This window comes from Impatiens glandulifera, chromosome 7 (genome assembly GCF_907164915.1).
Source record: "Impatiens glandulifera chromosome 7, dImpGla2.1, whole genome shotgun sequence".
Classification (NCBI taxonomy): Eukaryota; Viridiplantae; Streptophyta; class Magnoliopsida; order Ericales; family Balsaminaceae; genus Impatiens; species Impatiens glandulifera.
Genome location: NC_061868.1, coordinates 35647237 through 35671298, shown reverse-complemented (window position 1 = coordinate 35671298; position 24062 = coordinate 35647237). Strand labels below are relative to the sequence as shown.

General features: G+C 32.1%; 2 protein-coding genes across 2 annotated transcripts; both read left to right on the top strand.

Moving 5' to 3' along the window:
• The first annotated feature begins 386 nt into the window (after positions 1-386).
• LOC124945259 (transmembrane protein 214-like) lies at positions 387-4666 on the top strand. Its single transcript, XM_047485657.1, has 9 exons — positions 387-946; positions 1043-1180; positions 1879-2205; positions 2302-2420; positions 2511-2643; positions 2953-3082; positions 3192-3271; positions 3386-3520; positions 4026-4666. Exons 1-9 carry the CDS (start codon positions 485-487, stop codon positions 4263-4265), a joined length of 1764 nt encoding a protein of 587 aa, XP_047341613.1. The 5' UTR covers positions 387-484; the 3' UTR covers positions 4266-4666.
• A 3149-nt stretch (positions 4667-7815) lies between these two features.
• LOC124945419 (putative clathrin assembly protein At2g01600) lies at positions 7816-12368 on the top strand. Its single transcript, XM_047485855.1, has 15 exons — positions 7816-8034; positions 8121-8190; positions 8288-8385; positions 8734-8872; positions 8941-9071; positions 9398-9490; positions 9587-9637; positions 9980-10045; positions 10204-10269; positions 10349-10429; positions 10513-10593; positions 10673-10858; positions 10941-11016; positions 11093-11214; positions 11828-12368. The coding sequence occupies exons 1-15, from the start codon at positions 7945-7947 to the stop codon at positions 12170-12172; spliced, it is 1695 nt and encodes a 564-aa protein (XP_047341811.1). The 5' UTR covers positions 7816-7944; the 3' UTR covers positions 12173-12368.
• Positions 12369-24062: the final 11694 nt, after the last annotated feature.

The window sequence follows — 24062 nt, the reverse complement described above, 5'->3', positions numbered from 1 at the left end:
GTCGGTTCTTGATTACCTATTATTTTTTTTGGATAGTTCTGAAGTATTTATTATATTATAGACATAATGAATTAAAATAATAAAATTTTAATATGTTTATAATTCTTTATTTATTAAATATTAATATATTTTTTTTTTACAAATAAATCTCTGAATTCAAAACAATAAAATAATTCACGATAATTCACGTGTTTGTTTTATTTCGTTTCGCTGTCCGTTCGCGGAAAAGGAAAGCAGCCACGTTTGGCCTCGATTGTATCGGCTTTCGGATAATCGTGGCATTTCCGTAATTATATAGCATACCAAGGTTGATTTACGACCAGGTCAACGCTTCGATAATTCGATTATCGACCTCTTCACCCCTATAAGGTTTTCCATTTTCTCTCTCGGTTCTGAGTCCCGATCTTTTTGTTCAATTTCCGCGCAGTAATTCCATCTGGGTTTCATTTCTATTTCTTCTTTGACCTCTTATTTGGTAAGTACCATGGAAGACAAGTATGAAGCTAACAATTTTGATGAGAATGATGTGAACATTGTTCAAAACGATAACAATCATGGTTGGCAAAAGGTTACTTACGCCAAGCGACAGAGGAAGCAGCCGATTAAGCAGTTGGATTCTGGGAAGGTTTTGTCAAACGGATCAGTTGTTACAGGGGGTGTTGATAACATTTTCCAGTCATTGGAGAAGGAGTCTGAGGAGCGCCGCCGACGATTGGAAGCTCAGAGAGTTGCGATCGCGTTGGGATCGGAGGTTCAGGTGAAATCGAAGGGGCGATCTGATGATGAAGATGATGATAGTGATACCGATGCGGCTGATGGGGCTAATAAGGCTGCTGATGAGAAGAAGGTGAAACAAAAGAAGCTTAAGAAGCCGAAGGTTACGGTTGCTGAAGCTGCGGCGAAGATTGATGCTGCTGATTTGGCTGCGTTTCTGATTGACATTTCTGTAAGTTTGCAATCTGATCTGATCTTTTTGATGAAATGAGATCAATTTCTTGTTGGATTTTATGAAAAGATCAATTCTTGTGGGGGTTTTTTTCAGGGTTCATATGAATCGCAGCAGGACATTCAAATGATGCGCTTTGCGGATTATTTTGGTCGAGCTTTCTCAGCTGTAGGTGCGGCCCAGTTTCCATGGTCGAAGATGTTTAGGGAGTCGGCTATTGCAAAGATTGCTGATGTAATTCTTCGAAATTTGTCTTGAAATTCAACAGTTTTCCTTGGCCATGCATAGGTTCTTGAAATTTAAACAATTCTGATATTTGGGGTTTTATTTGATTCCTGTTTCCAGTTGCATGCATAAAGTATCTTAGATAATTGTTTCTTTATTTTTCCTTTTCCAGTTGCATGCTTTAGGGTTGTCAATTTTGGGCGAGTCCTTTGGATTTCTTGGTCATTAGCTGGCTGTTGACTGTTTCTTACGACTCTATTTCAGCATATACTTTGTTCACCCAAATTAGGAGAGTTTTATGTGGAGAAATTCTGCATTTTACTGTCTGTCTACTTCTGTCCCATTTGCAGTTTATCAAACCCCAGAATCTCATTTCACAACTTATATATATATTGAATTGTTCCTGTTGCTAGAATGTAAAATGTTTGATGGATCGTCTGGATTCACTAGACAGTAGACACTTAGATCTACTTATTAAACAATTTACTTAGAAGGTCTTGAAGTACTTCTTTGCTCAAATTGCCTGGGTCATGAAATAATTGGGCTACAATATTTCGGTCCATAATTGATTCAAGAACCTCATTATTAGTTTACAGTTTTAAATGGAAGAAGTGTTAGAAATTATATGATCTGATCAGCGAGTTTGCTCTAGTTTTTTCTATTATCAAATTTCTGTTGTTGGAGAATAATATTGTCATGTTCCACAGGTCCCTCTGAATCATATTTCTGAAGCTGTTTATAAAACCTCAGTTGACTGGATCAACCATCGATCGCCGGAAGCACTTCAATCATTTGCAATATGGTGTTTGGACAGTATTCTTTCTGACCTGTCCAGCCAAAATGCAAGTGTCAAGGGCTTGAAAAAGGCTGTTCAACCAACATCATCAAAGTCTCAGGTAGCTATCTTTGCTGTTTTAGCAATGATCTTAAAGAGGAAGCCTGATGTTTTAATCAGTATATTGCCAACTTTGAGAGGGAATACTAAATATCAAGGACAAGATAAGCTTCCAGTCATCATATGGATGATAATGCAGGTGAGATGTCTAAAACAGGCTATAGTTGTTGTTTTTAATATACATTTCTACTGTGCATCTCTTATTGTTTTATTTTTGTTAAATTCTCATATGCAGGCGTGTTATGGAGATCTCAGTGTGGGATTTTTTGTTTGGACACATTATCTATTGCCTACAGTTAGTGGAAAATCTTGTAATCCACAATCAAGGGATTTGATCTTACAGCTGGTGGAAAGGTTGGGAAATGTTTAATTTTGTTACTATTTCTCATTATCAGTTCATGTCTGTTGCTTCTTATATGTTAATGTTGATTTCTTCTGTTTCAGAATCCTTTCTGCCCCTAAAGCTCGCACTGTTCTTGTAAATGGTGCTATCAGAAAGGGTGAGCGTTTGTTGACACCTGCAGACTTTGATGTGCTTCTACATGTGACTTTCCCCATGCCTTCTGCTAGGGTAAAGGTGAGTTTCTGTTTTCTATTTATTTATTTTATAATTCTCATTTCGGGCGCTGATAAACCTGTTTGGAAACTGGTATTTTTTCACAAGAAAATTGGCAAAGTTAAAATTAAAAGTGTTTTTTTTTTTGTTTGGTATATTTTTTTCTAGATCATGATTCAGATTATAGTTGTTACTTCATAACATAACAAAATGTAGCTTTTTTAATCGGATATCAGTCAACATGAAAAATGTTGATAACAAAACAGTCCAATTTGAAAGAAAGTTGATCATAATTGTTTTTCTAAGATGGTTCACTTATGTTTTTGGCAGGCTACCGAAAGGTTTCAAGCGATTTATCCGGTTCTGAAGGAGGTTGCTCTTGCTGGTCCCCCTGGTAGCAAAGCCATGAAACAAGCATCACAGCAGATGTGTGGCTTCTCAATTAAAGCAGCTGGAGAAGGTAACAATAATAAGCTGATGACTAATTTCTCATATTCATTTGTATTTGAAAGCTAAAGCCTGACTAGCATATTATTATTAATCTGTAACAATGAACAAAACATTTGTAGGCAACCCTGAGTTAGCCAAGGAAGCAACAGGCATTTCTATCTGGTGCCTGACACAAAATCCCGAATGCTTCAAACAATGGGTGAGCTTTGATTTTGTGTATAATGTTGCATTGCTTTTACTTCTTTTTTTGGTAAAAAAGATAATCTATATTATTTCACTTAGTCAATAATTAAATTAAATTGAATTGCAACAGGAGAAACTTTACGTAGATAATCTCGAGGCGAGTGTCTCTATTCTGAAAAAGCTTTCTGAGCAATGGAAGGAATTCTCTGGGAAACAGTCCTCTTTTGAATCACTGAAGGAAACTCTCAAGAGCTTCAGGAATAAGGTGCGTCAATATGTGATAACCCGCCATAAAAGTTATTATTGAGTATTTTCTTGATTTCAAAGCAAGTAAAATTAAATACTTTTGATTTTGCCGCTGCTGTCGAGTTTGAAGTAAAAGTATATTTTCGGTCATAAGATGTAATTAACTCCATTTGGCATACATAGATTAATTTCTTACAAAATTGAAAAAAAACATTGGAAGGGTAATTTTGTAATTTAATGAAAAAACAAACTCTTGTTATTACATAATTCAATTTCAGGAGAGAAGCTTACCTTACAAACTACTTTCAAACTAGAGAAATTTCTTTTACAATTTGGAAAACTAGTATTTTATCCAAATCATCTCATTGGAAAATCGCTGATCTTAAAATTGAAAGCATTGTTTTTATCATTCGCCTTTTTTGAATATCACAATCATACACAAATGTGTGTTACTTCATTTGGTATAGAGGTTTTGTATCTGAATCAAAATCATGGTGATTTTTGACATTCTATGTGAAATGCAGAATGAGAAAGCACTGGGCGATGACAATGAGGAAGGTGCTCGTGTATCACTTTTCAAGGAGGCAGACAAATATAGCAAATCGATCCTGGGTAAACTATCTCGTGGGGGTGGCTGCACAAAAGGTTTGGCCTTTGTGGTTATCGCATTGGGTGTTGGTGCGGTTATCATGTCACCTAACATCGAGTCATATGATTGGAGCAAATTATCCGCCATGATTACCTCCCACCTTCAATCCTTTTAAAGAAGGAACGATCGTGGAATCACATTATAGCAGGGTAGTGGACTGAGGCAAAACTAATGGAAACACAAACCAATCATCACCATCACATCACAATATGCCGGGCAGAGAATGAAACACCTTTTCATTTCCTTTCCTTTCCTTAATACTTTCGGGGCACCCGTTTGGGTGGTACTGAGTTTTCGTGTTGCTTAGGAGGACTAATTCCTGTTTTTTTCTGTTGTTTTATTATCGTCTACAGAATCTTCTTTTGAGTTATTTTTCTTGTTTAATCATGACTTCTAAAATATCAGTGGACATACCAACAACCAGCAAGAAGAGGTGTTGTTGGGAAAGAATATTTAAAGTTATTTCTTGGTTTTTTTTTGTTTCTTATATATATATAATATGGGAGTTTTAATTTATTGAATCATGTCTAGATATATTTAATTAAATAAGTAGTATTACTTTACAACCATTGGAGCATGATTAGATTGGTATTAATTTATATTTTTATCCAGATTCCTAGTTCTGATTTGGATTTGATTAGCACAGTTTATACCTTTCTATTGGTATAAGGTTTAAACTTCAAAACTCCTTTCTAAATGTCATTTTCAATTGAGAATGTTAAGATTCACCCTATTCACACCACTATTAATTAATTAATTGTTCATATATATATATATATATATATATATTATAATATTAACTTATTCAATTTCTTTGTTAATTAATATGGTGTTAAACTGATTTGAGTTATTAAAGTTGAGCAGAATCAAACAAGCATCTACATCACTTAGGATATGACCAAGAATAGAGGTTCTAAGTAGATTTTGCATGTTTGTTAATTTAGGTTTTGTCACATCCCTCATTTAAATTAAAAGTTTTATTGTAATTTGAATATGATATTAATCTATTAGGTAATATCATTTTGTTACATCAAATATTATAGCTGAGTTAATACAAAATTTATAGGAGTTATGTGTTAAAATATTAATGGCCCAATTGTTATGTGGTTCGAATTTTAAATTGTGTTATGTGCTCGAATTATTTAAATTTTAGTTATTTGAGACTTTTCCCAAAGACAATGTCAGTAATCTTATTTTATTTAATATTTTTATTTTTATAATTAATTTGTCACGTTTTTAAATGAAATAATATTTATAGATGTTTCAAACGTTTTTTTAGTTGAGTATTATATTTAAGATTTACGCATTCTAATTTGTTAAAGTTGATTGGAGCGACAAAAAAATGTGTAATTTATAAAAGATCTAAGAAAATTTAAATAAAGATAAGTCTTGTATTTATTTATTTTTAAACTTAAAAAAGATATAAATGTGTGTACGGTCTACTAATTTAGGCGTATTTGTGTTTTTTTTGAATGCCTTAAAAAATATGTGATGTATTATAAGAATAAAAAAAAAATTGAAAAAAGAAAAAATTATTATTTTATTTTATAATATGATAAATTGATTAAGAAAAATAAAATAGTATGTTAAAAGTAAAAAGAAGGGACGTTTGTTTATTCATTGTAAGAAAAACATTAAAATTGAAATTGTAATAGTTGAAGTCATATATATGACACAATTCAAAGTTTTAAGTCTTATTTAATAAAAATGATTTAAATCATCCTCCAAATAACAATTGAAGCCAAATATTAATATTTGAAAAGTTTGTTTTAAGTCTTATTTAATAAAAATGATTTAAATCATCCTCCAAATAACAATTGAAGCCAAATATTAATATTTGAAAAGTTTGTGGAATATTGAATCAATTAGAGAAGATTAGATCCTCCTTACCAAATTATTACCCCCACATATATATTATCATATAATGAATTTTAAGTAAATAAGATGAATAAAAGATTATATTATAACCAAAAATTATGTCAAGATTTTGCAATTGTATTCTTACATCTATGTGAGGTGTTGCAATATTGTGTCTTAAGATGTAAAAGACACTTATTTAAATGAAATATAAACGAAAGAGTTATAATAAAAAGATAAACATAAATGAAATATACCACATCAAAAAAGGTTAAAATAACATATAAACAACATACTCAATTATAAATGGGTTATAACTATATTTGTGTAACATGAAACATACATAAAAAAATTAAGGAGCAAAGAAATAAATTGATTAAATTTAAATAAATAAATGTTATTAGTAGATGAACGAACTTCTAGAGAGATTTTAATTTTGAAAGTCCAAAGGTGACCCTATTGAGTTTCTTGCTATTTTCTAGATGTCAATATTCTGGTTGTCCAAACCCCTATTTAGGGCAGAAATATCTTGGTTCAATCAAATAAAATGATGCAATCTCATATCACCATCAACATTTTATTATTATTAACTTTTTTAAGCTGGATTCTGCTTCTCTGTTAGAGTATCGGTTTGACTAATTCTCGTGAGTTAATAATATAACTGGAAATACATTGAACTATTTGACAGACGCAAAATTTGGCACTGACGAACTCGAACTTAAGACCTCAAATATGATGAGATATCCCCTTATTGCCTAATACCTCAGATAGGATGAGATATCGGGAAATTTGAGGAAATGATCCCACTGATAGGCTTAATAGCCGATAGTGTGGGGCATAAATTAAATAGCACTGGTGACCCTCTTTTTTAAATGACAATTATACCCTTGCGTAACGCAACTCCAGATACGTGACGCAACCGGAATTTTTATTTTTTATTTTTGTTTTTTTCAAATTTTTTTTCGTCTCGCGATTGCGTGACGCAACTGCTGAAGCATTTTCGTCCAAAAAAATTCATAATTAATTTTTTTTGAAAAATAGAAAAATAAGAAATTGCGTCACGCAACCTTTGCGTGACGCAACTGGGGCATTTTCGTCCAAAGACAGTAAAAAGGGTCACCAACGTTTTTTTTTAAACTCTGCACTTTCCACATTTAAGACATTTTTGAGAATCGTCTCCTCAAATCTCCCGAGATATCGCTATTAGGCTAGAAGTGAATAGCTTTTTATTAGTTTACCTTACTGAATTTGTAAACTTTAGGTAATTGTGCACATCAATATCTCTCTATTTGCAAGTTGTCTAATTAGGTGTAAACATGAACATGGGGATGACCAACCCCATTCCCATGTCTCCCATACTTTATATGTAACTTACACTATAAAATAAATAAATAAATTAAATGTGTTATATTTCATATTGATTAACCTATATGCTTAAACTAGAGTTGAGGGTTAATTAAAAAAAAAAAAATCCTTTTAGATTTAAAACAAAATAATATTTCTCTTAGCATTAGACATCAATTTGAGTGATGGGTCTGGATATATATTTTTTTTAAAAATTTAATTATAATTAAACATGATTTTTTATTTTTCTAATCTTAATACTTTATTCATTAACTAAAATAGTAAAATAATTTTATCAAATTAACCATAATAAATATTTCTTAAATAATCATAATCTTGACTTTAAATTAGAGAAATAAGACCATTTTTTATTAAAAAACATAAAAAAAATAAAATAAAGAAAAAGTCACATAAAGCAAAAGAGAGGCTTCTTCATCTTCTTGCTACTATATCTACAATCCCCGATTCTTTCTCTCTGAGGTACCAGTCAAGGAGGCGAACGCCATTGCTGATCACAGAAATAAAGGAGAGAGAAAAAGAGAGATCTTTGTGAATTCGTAGGACTATCAAGAGTAAAGACTTCACACCCAAAGATGGCAACGCTACAAACTTGGAGAAAAGCATATGGAGCCATCAAAGATCACACCAAAGTTGGTCTTGCCCATGTTAATAGCGATTTCAAGGTTCTACCTTCACTCCTCTCTATACCCACTTGAGAATTGATATACTTTTCAATTTTAGTTTCTAAGTTATCTTAACCTTGATTTAGGATGTGGATGTTGCGATCGTCAAGGCTACAAATCATGTTGAATCTCCACCCAAAGAGAGGCACCTTAGAAGTGAGATCGTTTTCCTTATGGAAATCTAATTGATCTCCTTCTTATCGAACCCAATTGTCTAATTTTGACTGGGATCCACATTTTGTTTACTTTTCAGAGATTTTTCTGGCTACATCCGCAGTTCGACCTCGAGCAGACGTAGCTTACTGCATACATGCTCTTTCTAGGAGATTGACAAAGACACGTAACTGGACGGTAAAGATTTTTGCAGTTATTCTTTAGTTCTTTCATAAGATACTTGGTTGACACTTCAAGTTTGTATCTTTACAACCCACAAAAGTATGATTTTGATTGATTCTTCATGTTTGGACTGTATCTTTAACTTAACTTCCTAACATTTCATTTGGATTGCTCTCCAAATATTCCAAACAGTACCAAAGAGTGAGTATCAAGCACTAAGAATTCCAAGCCATTTGCTATGGTCTCTTGTGTGTTTCATTATTTTATCAAAATAATATACTCTTTCAAAGTTTGATCCATTCATCCTCTGTTAATGATCTTTCCTCTAGATCAATAAGCTTGATTTTCCTTATATGGAAACAGGTGGCCTTAAAAACGCTGATTGTAATCCATAGGGCATTGAGGGAAGGAGATCCTACTTTCAGAGAAGAGCTTTTAAATTTCCAACAGAGAGGACATGTTCTTCAAATGTCTAACTTTAAAGATGATTCAAGCCCTATCGGTCAGTTTACTTGAAAAAACAAATGATCTTATGTAGATTGTTATTAAAGTGATTCTCAATTCTCGCAGCCTGGGATTGCTCTACCTGGGTACGCACATATGGTATTTTCTTGGAGGAAAGGCTAGAATGCTTCAAGACTCTGAAGTATGATATTGAATCTGAGCGTCTCACTAGACCTGGCAGCCAAGGGCAGGAAAAGGTATTTTGAATTTAACTTTACTTGTATAGAAGAGGTAGTTTTGAATCTATACAGCCACACTTTTTACTCTCTTATGATTAGAAAATGGAGCAAATGAAATGACATGATTGAGTTAAATCATGTATTGCTCTTGATGGTTTATGTTTCAGTTTTCAGATAATTGATTATTCATTGCCTTTGGAGAATTATTTACAATGGTTCCATTTGGAAAACCCTTTTTCTGTCACCCAAATTATCATCTGATTCGAATTTAGTTCCAGAAATAGAAAGTGTTTTCAAACAGATCCTAGCTTATTGATATTGCTTCTAATCATCTTGCATCATAGGGATACAGCAGAACAAGGGAGCTAGACAGTGAAATTCTTTTGGAGCAATTGCCAGCTTTGCAACAACTGCTTTATCGATTAATTGGATGCAGGGTATTGTTTTCTGGAATCCTCAGCATTATTGGAATGTAAAAGAATTTTTCTTATGCTTTTCTCATATGAAACCTGGACTTCCAATCTTCTTTGCAGCCTGAAGGAGCAGCTGTTAACAATTATCTAGTACAGTATGCGTTAGCTCTGGTAACTAATTTTCTTCTTCTCTTTGCGGATAAGTCACCTTTCAGATAAATGATTTGGATTGTCTTCAGTACATAGCCTTAGTGCTGTATCACGAGTATAATAGATATAGTTGCCAAAGAAATATGTAAAATAAAATATACTCATTTGAAGGACGTACCAGGCTTTGGTTCGGAATTGCAGTTCTATGATTTCTCCAAACTTAAGAATTGAACTGTAATTCAATTCCAATTCTTATAAATTGGAATTATAATTTCGATTATATTCATCCAAAAATATCCCTAGTTTTTCCCCATTCGGGAATTGCATCCGGAAATATTTATTTTGTGTTCAATCTTTTTTCAGGTTCTGAAAGAGAGCTTTAAGGTTTATTGTGCTATCAATGATGGAATTATTAATCTGGTAGATAAGGTGAAAGTGCTTCCTCCCCTTTATCTCCCCTACTTCTTCCTAACGGTTATATATATTTTTATTTCTGGTAAAAATATTCCTCCAATCTAGAGCAGCGAAAGGATGTAATAGGTGAATTTATTTAACGATTGAGAACTTTGATTTTAAATTGGTTCCAGTTTTTTGAGATGCCTAAACATGAAGCAATGAAGGCTCTGGATATATACAAACGGGCAGGCCAGCAGGTACAAGTAGAATATAATTACTATAATTGTTGTTGTTTATAGTTGAGAATAGACATTGAAAATAAGCTGTTGATGGCAGGCTGGTAGCCTCTCTGACTTTTACGAGGTTTGCAAAGGTTTAGAACTCGCTAGAAACTTCCAATTTCCAGTTCTTAGAGAGGTCAGCTTGTTTGTTGTTGTTCTTCTTCTTGGTAAATATCTAGTTCAATATGTTTTGTTGATTTTCTTTTTCCAATCTTTCAGCCTCCGCAATCATTTCTTGCAACCATGGAAGAATATATAAAGGAGGCACCTCGAATGGTTTCTGCTCCAAAGGAGACTTTGGTTAGTGAAGGTCCCATTAAAAGAAAGGAAAATAAATAAAAAATAATAAAAAAATGTCATCCAACTTCTTTTGTAACAGGATTATCCAGAGAGGCTCATGCTGACATATAAACCCGATGATGAAGCTCATCCTTTAGAAGAGGAGACGACGACGGTTAACAGTGATGAACCTCAGCTACCGACTTCAGATGAAGTGTTGATCTCAACTGTTGAGCCGACTTTCCCTCCTCAAACCCATGTTGATAACCACACTGCTGATCTGCTGGTAAATTTTGTCGTCTACAAATCTTCTTTGATCATGTTTAATATGAGAAATCAATTGAGATATTCTTTTAAAATGTTTTTAGGGTTTGGCAAATCATGTGTCTGGAACTGCAATTGAAGAGACCAATGCTTTAGCTCTAGCCATTGCCCCAACCAGCAGTAAGGGTTTACCCTTGTATTCCAATTCTTTTTTGCGATTTTTTCCTTATGAAATGTTTGTTCTTATTTTGTCAAGGTACATCTTCGACATATGATCCTTTGGCTACTCAATCAAAAGATATTGACCCGACTGGTTGGGAACTTGCTTTGGTAACAACTCCTAGCAGCAACATTTCTTCTGTGAATGAGAGGCAACTGGTAATTTTACTTTTCTGTATGCACTGTGCGTTTTGAATTTTTGCTTCTCGACTTTTGTTCACATTGGCCTGTGTTGGTATCTTCTTTTGTCAACTTGCGGCTCACCTAGTTTTCCATACATAAAGACCTTTTTATTTACTCCTTATCCTCCAACATAATAATTTAAACGAAGGTTTATTCCCTGAAAGAAGCTAGCATGACCACCTCCATTTAGGACGTTCTTACTAGGATTCGAAGATGAGATCTCTGATCTAAAAACCAATAATTAGGGTAAAATGGTAACTATTCAAATCTACTGAAGAGAGTAATTCAATCACATTTTCTCTGCCAGGTGAAATGAACATTTTCACTTTTACTTTTGGCAATTTTCCGATTAAATTGTGATGCAAACATAGATTGTGTCTAAGAGACCAACTGTCTGAGTTTATTCTCACTAATATTGCCATGATTGAAGTGGTAGGCTAAGATTATGGCATGTGAAGGGGATGTGTTAACTTCTTTCTTAATACTGGATTTTAAAAATGAATAAAAATTGTGACAAAATACCATTTTTTTTCTTTACAAGATAGCTAATTGAGAATATTTTATATGACCTTATTATATTTAATCTCAGGCTGGTGGTTTGGACACACTCACACTTAGTAGTTTATACGACGATGGGGCTTATAGAGCTTCTCAGCAGCCCGTTTATGGAGTTCCAGCTCCCAACCCGTTTGAATCAACCGATCCATTTTCCTTCTCAAAGAACGTACCTCCTCCTCCTGCAGTACAAATGGCCAATAATCCTTTCGGTTTTTATCAGCAGCCTGCATACCCACAACAACAACAGCAACAAATGATGATGGAACCATCAAACCCATTTGGGGATACACCAGGATTTGGAGCTTTCCCAACAAACCAAGTTGGACACCAACAACAAGCGAATAATAACCCGTTTGGAAGCACTGGCCTAATCTAACTCTCTGTTGGAAATATGGTACCAAACCGAAATGAATTATGATGGTGTAATTGACTTTGGTTGATTTTTTCCGAGTAAAAGATTACGATAATTTGTCTATCTTTGTTCATAAATATGATTTGATTTTGGAGTTTGGATTTTTCTTTCTAGACAAATCAGAGTTTCAATTGAAATGAAATGGGTTGTCATTGTTGGATGTATTTATATTCATATGGAGAGTAACAAACAGAAAAGTTCAAATCTTTTTTTAATGTAGTATGTTGTAGGATTTAACGGACATAAACTAGGAACTTTAAAAAAATATTATAGAAAATTTGCTTATTAATCCTAGAAACACTAGCTGGTTTGATGTAGGGTTATTTTAATTTATTAAAATTTTACAGATCATCTTATTTCTTAACATATTTATTTATTTTTTTAAATTATTATTTTTAATTGAAATCATCTGTTACCGATTCTTTTCAAGAAAGGAATCAAAAAATATATATATATATATATATATATATATATATATTAAATAATAAAAACCGCGAGAGGGAATACAAGGAACATGTGAGATCCGTAACAGAAGGATTCCATATGCTATTAACTTGTTGACAACTATTGATCTTCATGAAAGTGAGTTGGATTTGTGTTTCTAATGCTCTCCAACGTCCGAACAAAACCTATTACATATGAAATGTCTTGGTCACTAAAAAGGATAATGAACACAAGAGAGTATTGCCAAGAAAATGATTGAGAACAAAATGGGAGGTGGTAGAGACCATATTTTTGATATGTTTCTTGGTTTTTATGTCAATCAATATGCCTCAAAATATAATTCCAAAACGTAAGAATCGGAAGAGACTGAAAACATCTGAGTATATGAGACATCCATAATGAGCAATGGGTGTGAGATTTTAAAAAGAGTGGAATAAGAAAGATGCACTTTGCACTCGTGCAATATCATTCTCTGTGGATACGGGAGGCTTGATTCTAAAATTGGAAGGTCAAATAGGGAGAGAAATTATGCTCACGTAAAGATTTGAGATGTATTTTGAACTAACGTGCAAATTGTTGATTGACACCATGTTGTGTGATCTCCCAATGTTGTATCAAGACATCGTTTCATATTCACGACGAGAGACAAAATCAACAAGTTCATGGTTATTCAGTATCACAATAATTGAGATATGTAGGAAGTTTGTCATAACTCTAGGCCGATTGATTAACTTAAAAAAATAAATAGCTAGAAAAGTCAGTGACATGTTTGTACCAAACGCTCTCAAATAGCGTCTATAAAAACAATATGATACAAAATCTAGTCACAAAGAAATGCAAAAATCTTCGCAAGCTAGGCCAGACAAGTGAAATTTAACGAGGCCTACAACCGATGTGCACGACAACACTCCCGCGTGGAGAAAAATCATAATCGCCCAATATAATTGAAAAACATGTCAAACTCTAAGTATCGATTATGGTGAAGTCAACAAAACCGTCAAAGATAAAAAATGAGATAACTAGATTCATTTTATGTCCTTTTTTTTATAATATTTCAATATAATTGTTAATTGTAAAATTTGGAATATGTTAAAGTAGATAGTTTTCCTACTTTAATATGAAAATGATATTTTTGTTTTCCTATTTTGGATTTTTGTAATGAAAGAATTATATATCAAAAAGAAAGTCGTTCTTTTGAGTGGTGAGTCGGTTGAGTGGTGACTGGTGACCCTACCATAATAAGTTTGGCTATATTGTCTTTATTGATGTTGAGCCCAATGATGTTTGAGAACATAATGTGAGATTGCTTGAAGCCCAAAATAAAAATAATTTATTAACTACTAAGTCTGGTATATATTTTAGTCTTTAAAAACAATAACAGTTTTATAATTTATTAACTACTAAGTCTGGTATATATTTTAGTCTTTAAAAACAATAACAGTTATATAAGTTGCTTAGTGATTTGGGTGTTAAAAAAAAATTAAATCTAATACTAGGTTTGATTCTCCCTCCTATGTATAATTTTTTTTTCTTTTTTTCTTCATTTTCTTGATATCCACTCTCCACCACAAATTATTTTTAAGTTAACCATAACTTTATTTTATAAATTCGTCTCGAATGTGATTCTTCTAAGAATTTAATAGAATACCATCATTTTTAACCATAACACAAATTGTCTAATAAACAAATATTCATGATAAATTTTCTCAACAGATTGAGTGAAAGTCAGATAAACAAAGAAAAAAAAACCCAAAAGCCGGTGACAGAAAATGAGAACACATTTCATAAGTCATTGTTCATTTGAAAAAAAGTCACCTTAATGTCACGGCCCATTCAAGTGGGTGATCAAAGCCCAAAGATTCTATAAAGTTCTAGATTTTGTAGGTTTTTTTCATAGAACTCTCTAGACGTTCCTAATTCTAGGTAATTGATAGAATTCTCTAGAATATCTTAGTGATAAGAAGGATCTAAAAAAACTATGAACCAAAGACAAGAAATACAGCTCATATATATTCTCCAAACTATTTCTCTCTCTTTAAGTGTTTCTTCTTCTAGCATTTTCTAGTAGGCTTATTAACTAGCATTGAGGTAATCTAGTCTAGTGTCGTACGAGTCGATAAGTTATTTGAGTAATTGAGTCTCTGTCCATGACAAGTGGTATCAAAGCCACGTTTGTGCTTCCGCATTCAAAATTACAAGAGAAGATCGTGCTAGAAGAGATGGATTGAGGTTCCAACGTCACGAAGGTTCCGACCAGCCAACAGAAAAACAAGGGGCCTAAGAGGGCAAGTCCGCCGAGAGATGTGCTGACATGGAAGCGCGGGTGACCTTACTTGAGGAAAGCATGAGCGAGAACCATGGGGATCTTGAGATGCTTAGTGTGGTGGCCGGTATGGTGACGGTTTTGGATGAGGTAGGCTAAAAGTTAGAGAATGAAGTCGTGGAGATCATTAATAACTCGAATCGTAGCATTAAGGATGAAGTGTTTAGATCGGTTCAAGGTGACGTTAATGATATCTGGAATGAAGTGCTCGAGACAATCTGAGGGGAAGTACAAATGATGACCGATGCCCTCTGAAGGAAAATGATGGGGAGGCTCGAAGCGATGGAAAGTCGAATTGGGTGGAATGGAGGGGAACTTTGAGGTATGGCACCTCATCGAATAGATGTTCCCAAGCCTACTCTGTTCAAGGGCTCAAGGAATGCAAGAGAAGTTGAGGACTTCTTATGAAACATGGAATGTTACTTTTGGGCATCAAACATACTTAATGATCACATCAAGTTGCAAACGACCCCTTTTAGAGATGACGTTATTGTGGTGGAGGAGGCGTGAAATAGACATTGGACGAGGAACGTTGCGGATGGAAACATTGGAAGACTTTAGGACCGAGTTCAAGTGCTAATTCTTCCCAAAGAATGTTGCTTTTGAGCCTCGGAAGCAGCTAAGTCAACTTGCGCACAACAAATCCATCATAGAGTATGTCAAGGAGTTCCAAAAACTTATTCTCGATTTTCCTAGTCTCACAGAACATGAGACCCTGTTCATATTTGTTGACGGCCTAAAAACATGAGCACAATTAGAGCTTAAAGGGCCAATGTGCAGAATGTCTTCGAGGCAATTGCAACTGCAGAGAGGGTGATCAAGCTAAAAGTGTTTGTGGATAGGCCGAAGTTCAACCGAGATAATAAGGATAAAGGTGGGGGAGACCGTCCACCCAAGAAGTGGCAACCAAACAACAATTTAGGGAGGCAAGACGATGAATCGGGTAAGCCATGAGCCTTTCATATTTGTGGTGCTACTAACCATATGAAGTTTATGTGCCCGTTTAAAGGGAAAAAGTTGCGATGGTTCAAGGATCCGAGTCATCCGAGGAAGAAAAATGGACTCAAACGGGATCCCTAAAACTTCTCAATGTTGTAAAGGCTAGTTTTGTAGAATCGATCAATGAAACAAAGATGGCTCGATGTTTGTGAAAGCCTTGATCGGAGAAGGCGCGTTAAAGAACTATTCGATACTAGAGTTACCCACAACTTAATGTATGAAGGAATGGTTAAGGCATTGGGCCTCCACATCAACCCAACAAGGGGGATTATCAAGTCCGTGAATACTACAGCCAAGTCGATGGCTGGGGAGAGTAAGGGAGTGCAAACCCAGATCGAAGACTAGAATGGAACAATCTGGTTTACGGTAGTCCATATGGATGATTACGATGTAGTGTTAGGACTATGATGGTTTGATCAGATACACACTTGCATATTTCCTTATTCTGATTTGCTAATCATTTTGGATCACAAAAAGACTAGTGTAATATCATCAAAAATAAGAGAATTAAAGTGAACGGGCATGCTCTCAATAATGCAATTCAGTCGAGGTCTTAAACGTTGTGAAGAGACATTTGTCGCTTTTACTATGATGGATAATGAGGACGATTATAAGAGAAAAGGAGAAGTACCCAAGGATGTCCAAATAATGTTGGAGGAGTTCAAAGACGTAATGTCCAACGAACTCCCGAAAAGATTGCTGCCAAAATGGGACGTAGACCACAAAATCGAGCTAGTGACAGATGTTATGTCGCCATCTTGCACACCCTAGGATGGAACCACCCGAGCTAAAAGAGTTGAAGAATAAATTGAAAGAGTTTCTCAATATAGGGATGGTTCATCTATCTAAATCGCCTTATAGTGCCCCAATGTTATTCCAAATGAAGAATGATGGGTTATTGCGGATGTGTGTAGACTATTGAGTGCTAAACAAGCTGACGATCTAGAATAAGTACCCGACCCCTCTCATTGACAAGTTATTTGACCAACTTGGAGGAGCCAAGTGGTTTTCGAAGATAGATTTGCGATCCGGATATTGGCAAGTGAGGATAGCCAAAGAAGATGTGATAAAGACCTCCATGGTCACGAGGTATTGGTCGTATGAATCCATTGTTATGCCTTTTATCCTTACTAATGCATCGACCACATTTTGCACCCTCATGAACAAGGTTTTTCACCCATACCTAGATAAGTTTGTGGTAGTCTATATTGTTGATATTGTCGTATACTCATCCACATTGTATGAGCATGTGGAACATATGAGATTGGATTTCAAGCCTTGCGGGAAAATGAGTTATACACAAAGTTAGAAAAATGCTCATTCGCCCAAGATTATATGATGTTTCATAGCCATCACGTGAAGTCCGGGCACATTATGATGGACGAAGCCATGGTTAAAGACATTCGAGAATGGGAACCGCCCAAAATGTGCCATAACTCCGATCATTTCTTGGTTTGGTGAATTACTATCGGAAGTTCATCATAGGGTACTCGGAGATAGCCACACCCCTAACTGGCTTCTTGAAGAATGATCGATCATGGAAGTGGGACAAAACGTACGTGGGGGCCTTCGAGGGGCTCAAGGCCAAAGTTGTCAAACAACCAATGCTAGCCTTGTCGGACCATACCAAGGAGTACGAGGTCTAGACCGATGCTTCCAACTTTTCCATTAGAGGTGTATTGATGCAAGATGGACATCCCATTGCATACGAAAACCGGAAATTGAATTACATGGAGCGGCGATACACAGTCCATGAGAAGGGATGATAGTAATCGTGCATTGTCTATGCACGTGGAGGCACTACTTGCTCGGGAGCAAGATCATGGTCCGAACGGACAACATAGAGACAAGCTACTTCCAAACACAGAAGAAGCTAACTTCCAAGCAGGTTAGGTGGCAAGAATTCCTAACTAAGTTTGACTACACATTGGAATACAAGCCAAGGGTTACCAATCGTGTAACTGATGCATTGAGTCGCAAGGCGGAGTTAACCGTCATAAGTGAACTTGAGACCAACCTAAGGGAACGCATACGAGAAGGCCTAGATAAGGATCTCAATGCACGAAACCTAATGAAGTTGTCTCTACTCCAAAATAGTTGACCTTTTAAAAAATGTGAAATTTTTTACACATTTTTCTAATAAAATTCAAACCTAAATATAGGTTTAAGGCAATAGCTCATGTTTAAGGGATTATGCCGTTCTATTTCTAAACACACGTCAAGGTATATACAATATTAGACGAGACTAAAAATTAAAAGTTTGAGATGTAATACATAATCTATTATGATATGAGAAAAATAAAGTACAAATATGTAATGGTAAAAAATTCAAAAATTAATGCATGTCATTGTTGTTATTTAACAATGATTTAACAACTAAATTGTGGAGACCTTAATCTTAATCAGTTCATTAATAAATTAGGTTATGAATTTAATTGTAAAAATTTGTATCTGATATATATATATATATATATATATATATATATATATATATATTAATCAATCATCTTAATTTATTTTGATCAAGACATATTATTATATAATCTCATTTTAAATTATTATTTATTACATAATTTATAAGGATTTTAAATAATAATAATTTATTATTAATTTATATCTTGATACTGATTATATTCTAAAAAATTATCAAAATAAATAAATATAAAGAATACAATCAAAATAAATAAAGTGTAGATAAAATGGTCAAAAAAAAGGTTAGATGAAAAAATTGTCAAAAAATTGAATATCAAATCAAATTTTATTTATTTTAATCACATATTTTTACCCAATATCAAATAATAATTTTTCACTTTTACTTTCATAATTCCAAAAAAAAAAAAAAAAAATCCTATCACAATAGTTCGGTTTTGTCCACTCAAAAACTAACACAAGCTTAATTAATTGTTTCATCAATCAGCCAAACATTCGATGACGATGAAAAATATTTATATTTGTTTAGTCACGAGATAAATGTGATTATTTAATAATTTATATAGTCAATTATCTACATTCATGTATTCAAATAGTTTGATCATTAATCTGTTGGGTTAGTGGCTTAAACTTGAAGATTTCTTAGATTTTCTTTGATTTGACCTCTTTTATTTTTCAATATTTGTTAGGGATTGTTTGATTTAGAGTTATAAGTTAATTTGGTTTTTAGAAAAGATTATTTAATAAAAGAAAGAATGATTTTAGTCAAATATATATTAGGATTGAAAATGTAAACTAATATCCTTACTATTTTAATAGTCTAAAATGTACCTCTAATATGAATCTATTTAAAACAAATAAAATAAATTAATAAAAACGTTAGAAGTTAGAATTTTTGTTTATTGGTACATCCAATATCATTTATTATTATTATTATTATTATTATTATTATTATTATTATTATTATATAAAAAATTAAAATAACCCTAAAGTCATTATCTATATTTCAACATAAAACATTTTAATAATATTTTTAGCATAGAAAATTATATCGTTTCATCTTTTAACGATATCCTGCTTAACTAGATAGACATCCTAAATTTTTAATTCAAATAATATTCTTAATTATTAGTGCATTGTTTATTCATACATTGTGATTGACTTTTGGTGATCATTTAATGAATTCAAATTCTTATATCTGATTTATTTACTAAGTTATTTAAACTAAAATTTCACTTTGACATCCTTTAATATGTACTCTTTCATTAGTTCATACTAGAAAGATTTACGTGCGATACACACGAATAAAAATATATTGTTATAACGTCCCGCGTTCATCAAATTTGATGTTAAATTTAAAATATAGAGTGTTATTAGTCTAGTTTGTTAAAAAATTATACTTGTTTGGTTAGGTTGCGAGTTTAAAACATACCTATAGAATTTTTTATTTTATTTTTAACCGTTTTAAGTTTATGGGCGGGTCAACCCAGAATCCGACCCAAATATCTATTTACTCTTACATATATATCCAAATTAACCACAACTCTCGACCCGACAATCCAGACACTTTCAAAATTAATCATCATTATATATAAATATATTAGTTAGTTAAAAATGTCTCGCGTTCATCAAATTTGGTGTTGAATTTAAAATATAATGTGTTATTAGCCTAATTGGTGAAAAAGTTGTATTTATTTTATTAGGTTGCGAGTTCGAATATCTATAGCATTTTAATTTTTTTAACTGTTGTAAGTTTATGGGCGGGTCAACCCAGAATCCGACCCAAATATCCATTTACTCTCACATATATATTCAAATTAACCACAACTCTCGACCCGGCAATTCGGACACTTTTAAAATTAAGCATCATTATATATATAAATTTGCTAAAATAAAATGCGACAAAAATTCTTGCTTTATTTGATTGGTTTGTTTAATTTATTTTACTCCATCCCTCACTATTAAATAATTCAAATTAGTTTGTCAGAAGGATAACTAAAAGTTAGAAGTCAGATGATTGTTGAATTTTTTTTAAATTTTAATTTTTATAAATTTTTTTTATTATTTACATCTAAATTTTTATTTAATTATTTTATTTTATATTATTTATAAACTAATTTATATATATCTACATAGATTCTTTATTTATATATATATATATATATATATATATTCTAACCCTTTCATTAAATTTTTTTAGTCATAATTATTTTCATTTTTTATCTTAATTCTTTTAGTTATTTATAGTTAATTTATATTAAATTTATTGTTATTAATAAATAGAAAAATTCTCATACGATACACACGAATAAAAATATAAATAAAATAAATTTAATAAAATAATAATAATAATATGTATTCAATGTTTAAAATTCTTAATAAATTACGAATAATATATAAAATAAAAAATAGAATGTTCTCATTCCACGTTTTATTCACTTCGGTAAAATAATTTATCTTCTCACATATTTTTTCCGGATGAATGTCTTATCTCGTGACCTTACACTTTCACTTTGGTCAGACTTATTATCTCTCGGCAAACCACATACCAATCACACTTGGTTAAAGATTATATTTATTTTGTTAGTTGCAAGTTCGAAACATACATAAAACATTTTTAATTTTATTTTTAACCGTTTTAAGTTTATGGGCGGGTCAACCCACAATCCGACCCAAGTATTCATTTACTCTCACATATATATTCAAATTAATCACAGCTCTCGAACCGGCAATCTGGACACTTTAAAAATTAAGCATCATTATATATATATTTATATATATTAGTTTGTTAAAAGTTGAACTTATATTGTTAAAATATTCCGCGTTTATCTAATTTGGTGTTGAATTTAAAATATAAAATGTTTAGCCTAGTTGGTTAAAGAGTTGTACTTGTTTTGTTAGGTTGCAAGTTCGAAATATACAAATATCATTTTTAATTTTATTTTTAACCGTTTTAATTTTATGGGCGGGTCAGCCCACAATCCGACCCAAGTATCCATTTACTCTCACATATATATTCAAATTAACCACAGCTCTCGACCCGGCAATTCGGACACTTTAAAAATTAAGCATCATTTTATATATATAATGACTAGTTAGTCAAAAAATTGAACTTATATTATTAAAATATCTCGCGTTCATCTAATTTGGTGTTGAATTTTAAATATAAAGTATTATTGGCATAGTTGGTTAAAGTGTTGTATTTATTTTGTTAGGTTGCAAGTTCGAAACATTCATATAACATTTTTAATTTTATTTTTAACCGTTTTATGTTTATGGGAGGGTCAACCCCACATCCGAACCAAATATTCATTTACTCTTACATATATATCCAAATTAACCATAGCTCTCGATCTGGTAATTAAGCATCATTATATATATATATATATATATTAGTTAGTTAAAAAATTAATATTATATTATTAAAATGTTCCGCGTTCATCTAATTTGGTATTGAATTTAAAATATAAAGTGTTAATAGCCTAGTTGGTTAAAGGGTTATACTTATTTTTGTTAGGTTGCAAGTTTGAAACATAAATATAGTATTTTTAATTTTATTTTTAACCGTTTTAAGTTTATGTGCGGGTCAACCCACAATCCAACCCAAATATCCATTTATTCTCATATATATATTCAAATTAACCACAACTCTTGAACCGACAATTCAGATACTTTAAAAATTAAGCATCATTATATATAATGATTAGTTAGTTAAAAATTTGAACTTATATTATTAAAATGTCCCGCATTCATCTAATTTGGTGTTGAATTTAAAATATAAAGTGTTATTAGCCTTGTTGTTATAGGGTTGTATTTGTTTTGTTAGGTTGGAAGTTCGAAACATACATATAACATGTTTACTTTTATTTTTAACCGTTTTAAGTTTATGGGCGGGTCAACCCACAATCCAACCCAAATATCCATTTATTCTCATATATATATTCAAATTAACCACAACTCTTGAACCGACAATTCAGATACTTTAAAAATTAAGCATCATTATATATAATGATTAGTTAGTTAAAAATTTGAACTTATATTGTTAAAATGTCCCGCATTCATCTAATTTGGTGTTAAATTTAAAATATAAAGTGTTATTAGTCTAATTGTTATAGGGTTGTATTTGTTTTGTTAGGTTGGAAGTTCGAAACATACATATAACATGTTTACTTTTATTTTTAACCGTTTTAAGTTTATGGGCGGGTCAACCCACAATCCAACCCAAATATCCATTTATTCTCATATATATATTCAAATTAACCACAACTCTTGAACCGACAATTCAGATACTTTAAAAATTAAGCATCATTATATATAATGATTAGTTAGTTAAAAATTTGAACTTATATTGTTAAAATGTCCCGCATTTATCTAATTTGGTGTTAAATTTAAAATATAAAGTGTTATTAGTCTAGTTGGTTAAAAGGTTGTATTTGTTTTGTTAGGTTGGAAGTTCGAAACATACATATAACATGTTTAATTTTATTTTTAACCGTTTTAAGTTTATGGGCGGGTCAACCCACAATCCAACCCAAATATCCATTTATTCTCATATATATATTCAAATTAACCACAACTCTTGAACCGACAATTCAGATACTTTAAAAATTAAGCATCATTATATATAATGATTAGTTAGTTAAAAATTTGAACTTATATTATTAAAATGTCCCGCATTCATCTAATTTGGTGTTGAATTTAAAATATAAAGTGTTATTAGCCTTGTTGTTATAGGGTTGTAGTTGTTTTGTTAGGTTACAAGTTCAAAACATACATATAACATTTTTAATTTACTTTTAACTTTTTTAAGTTTATGGGCGGGTCAACCCACAATCCGACCTAAGTATCCATTTATTTTCACATATATATCCAAATTAATCACAGCTCTCGACCCGACAATTCAGACACTTTAAAAATCAAACATAATTATATATAGATTAATTAGTTAAAAAGTTAAATTTATATTATTAAAATGTCCCGCATTCATCTAAATTGGTGTTGATTTTAAAATATAAAGTGTTATTAGTCTAGTTGATTAAATGGTTATACTTGTTTTGTTATGTTGCAAGTTCGAAACATACATATAACATTTTTAATTTTATTTTTAACCGTTTTAAGTTTATGGGCGGGTCAATACACAATCCGACCCAAGTATCCATTTACTCTCACATATATATCCAAATTAACCACAACTCTCAATCCGAACATTTTAAAAATTAAGCATCATTATATATATATATATATATATATATATATATATATATATATATATATATATATATATATATATATATATTAGAGGAATGATAAGGAGAGAAATTGAAGAAAGAAATGATGTAAGAGCATCCTTATCCATTACCCAAAAATGGGTCATGATGCTGGTTATGGTTGATCTTGTCAATTTATCATGACCAAATGGTTGGTCATTTCATGACCAAAACCACAATCATGTCATTGAGTCTTGGTTTTTGTCAAATTATGACAAAAATCACAACCAAAGTCATTCAATCAAATGCTGCCATTTGTCAGCATCTTATTGGTTGCCCAAATTTTCTTTATCTCTTATCTTTAAAACCCGATTTTAATATTATTTATAATTTAAAAAAATATATATATATATATCAAAATTCATAATTTTTCGAGATCTATAAATAGAGA

What these genes read in the sequence shown, in the direction of transcription:
- LOC124945259 (XM_047485657.1), top strand. Translation starts at nt 485, where the DNA reads ATGGAAGACAAGTATGAAGCTAACAATTTTGATGAGAATGATGTGAAC. An exon ending in TCATATGGATGATAATGCAG is followed by an intron (nt 2,206 to 2,301) that starts GTGAGATGTCTA and finishes TCTCATATGCAG; the next exon opens with GCGTGTTATGGAGATCTCAG. An exon ending in ATCTTACAGCTGGTGGAAAG is followed by an intron (nt 2,421 to 2,510) that starts GTTGGGAAATGT and finishes CTTCTGTTTCAG; the next exon opens with AATCCTTTCTGCCCCTAAAG.
- LOC124945419 (XM_047485855.1), top strand. Translation starts at nt 7,945, where the DNA reads ATGGCAACGCTACAAACTTGGAGAAAAGCATATGGAGCCATCAAAGAT. An exon ending in CAAAGACACGTAACTGGACG is followed by an intron (nt 8,386 to 8,733) that starts GTAAAGATTTTT and finishes ATATGGAAACAG; the next exon opens with GTGGCCTTAAAAACGCTGAT. An exon ending in CTGCTCCAAAGGAGACTTTG is followed by an intron (nt 10,594 to 10,672) that starts GTTAGTGAAGGT and finishes CTTTTGTAACAG; the next exon opens with GATTATCCAGAGAGGCTCAT.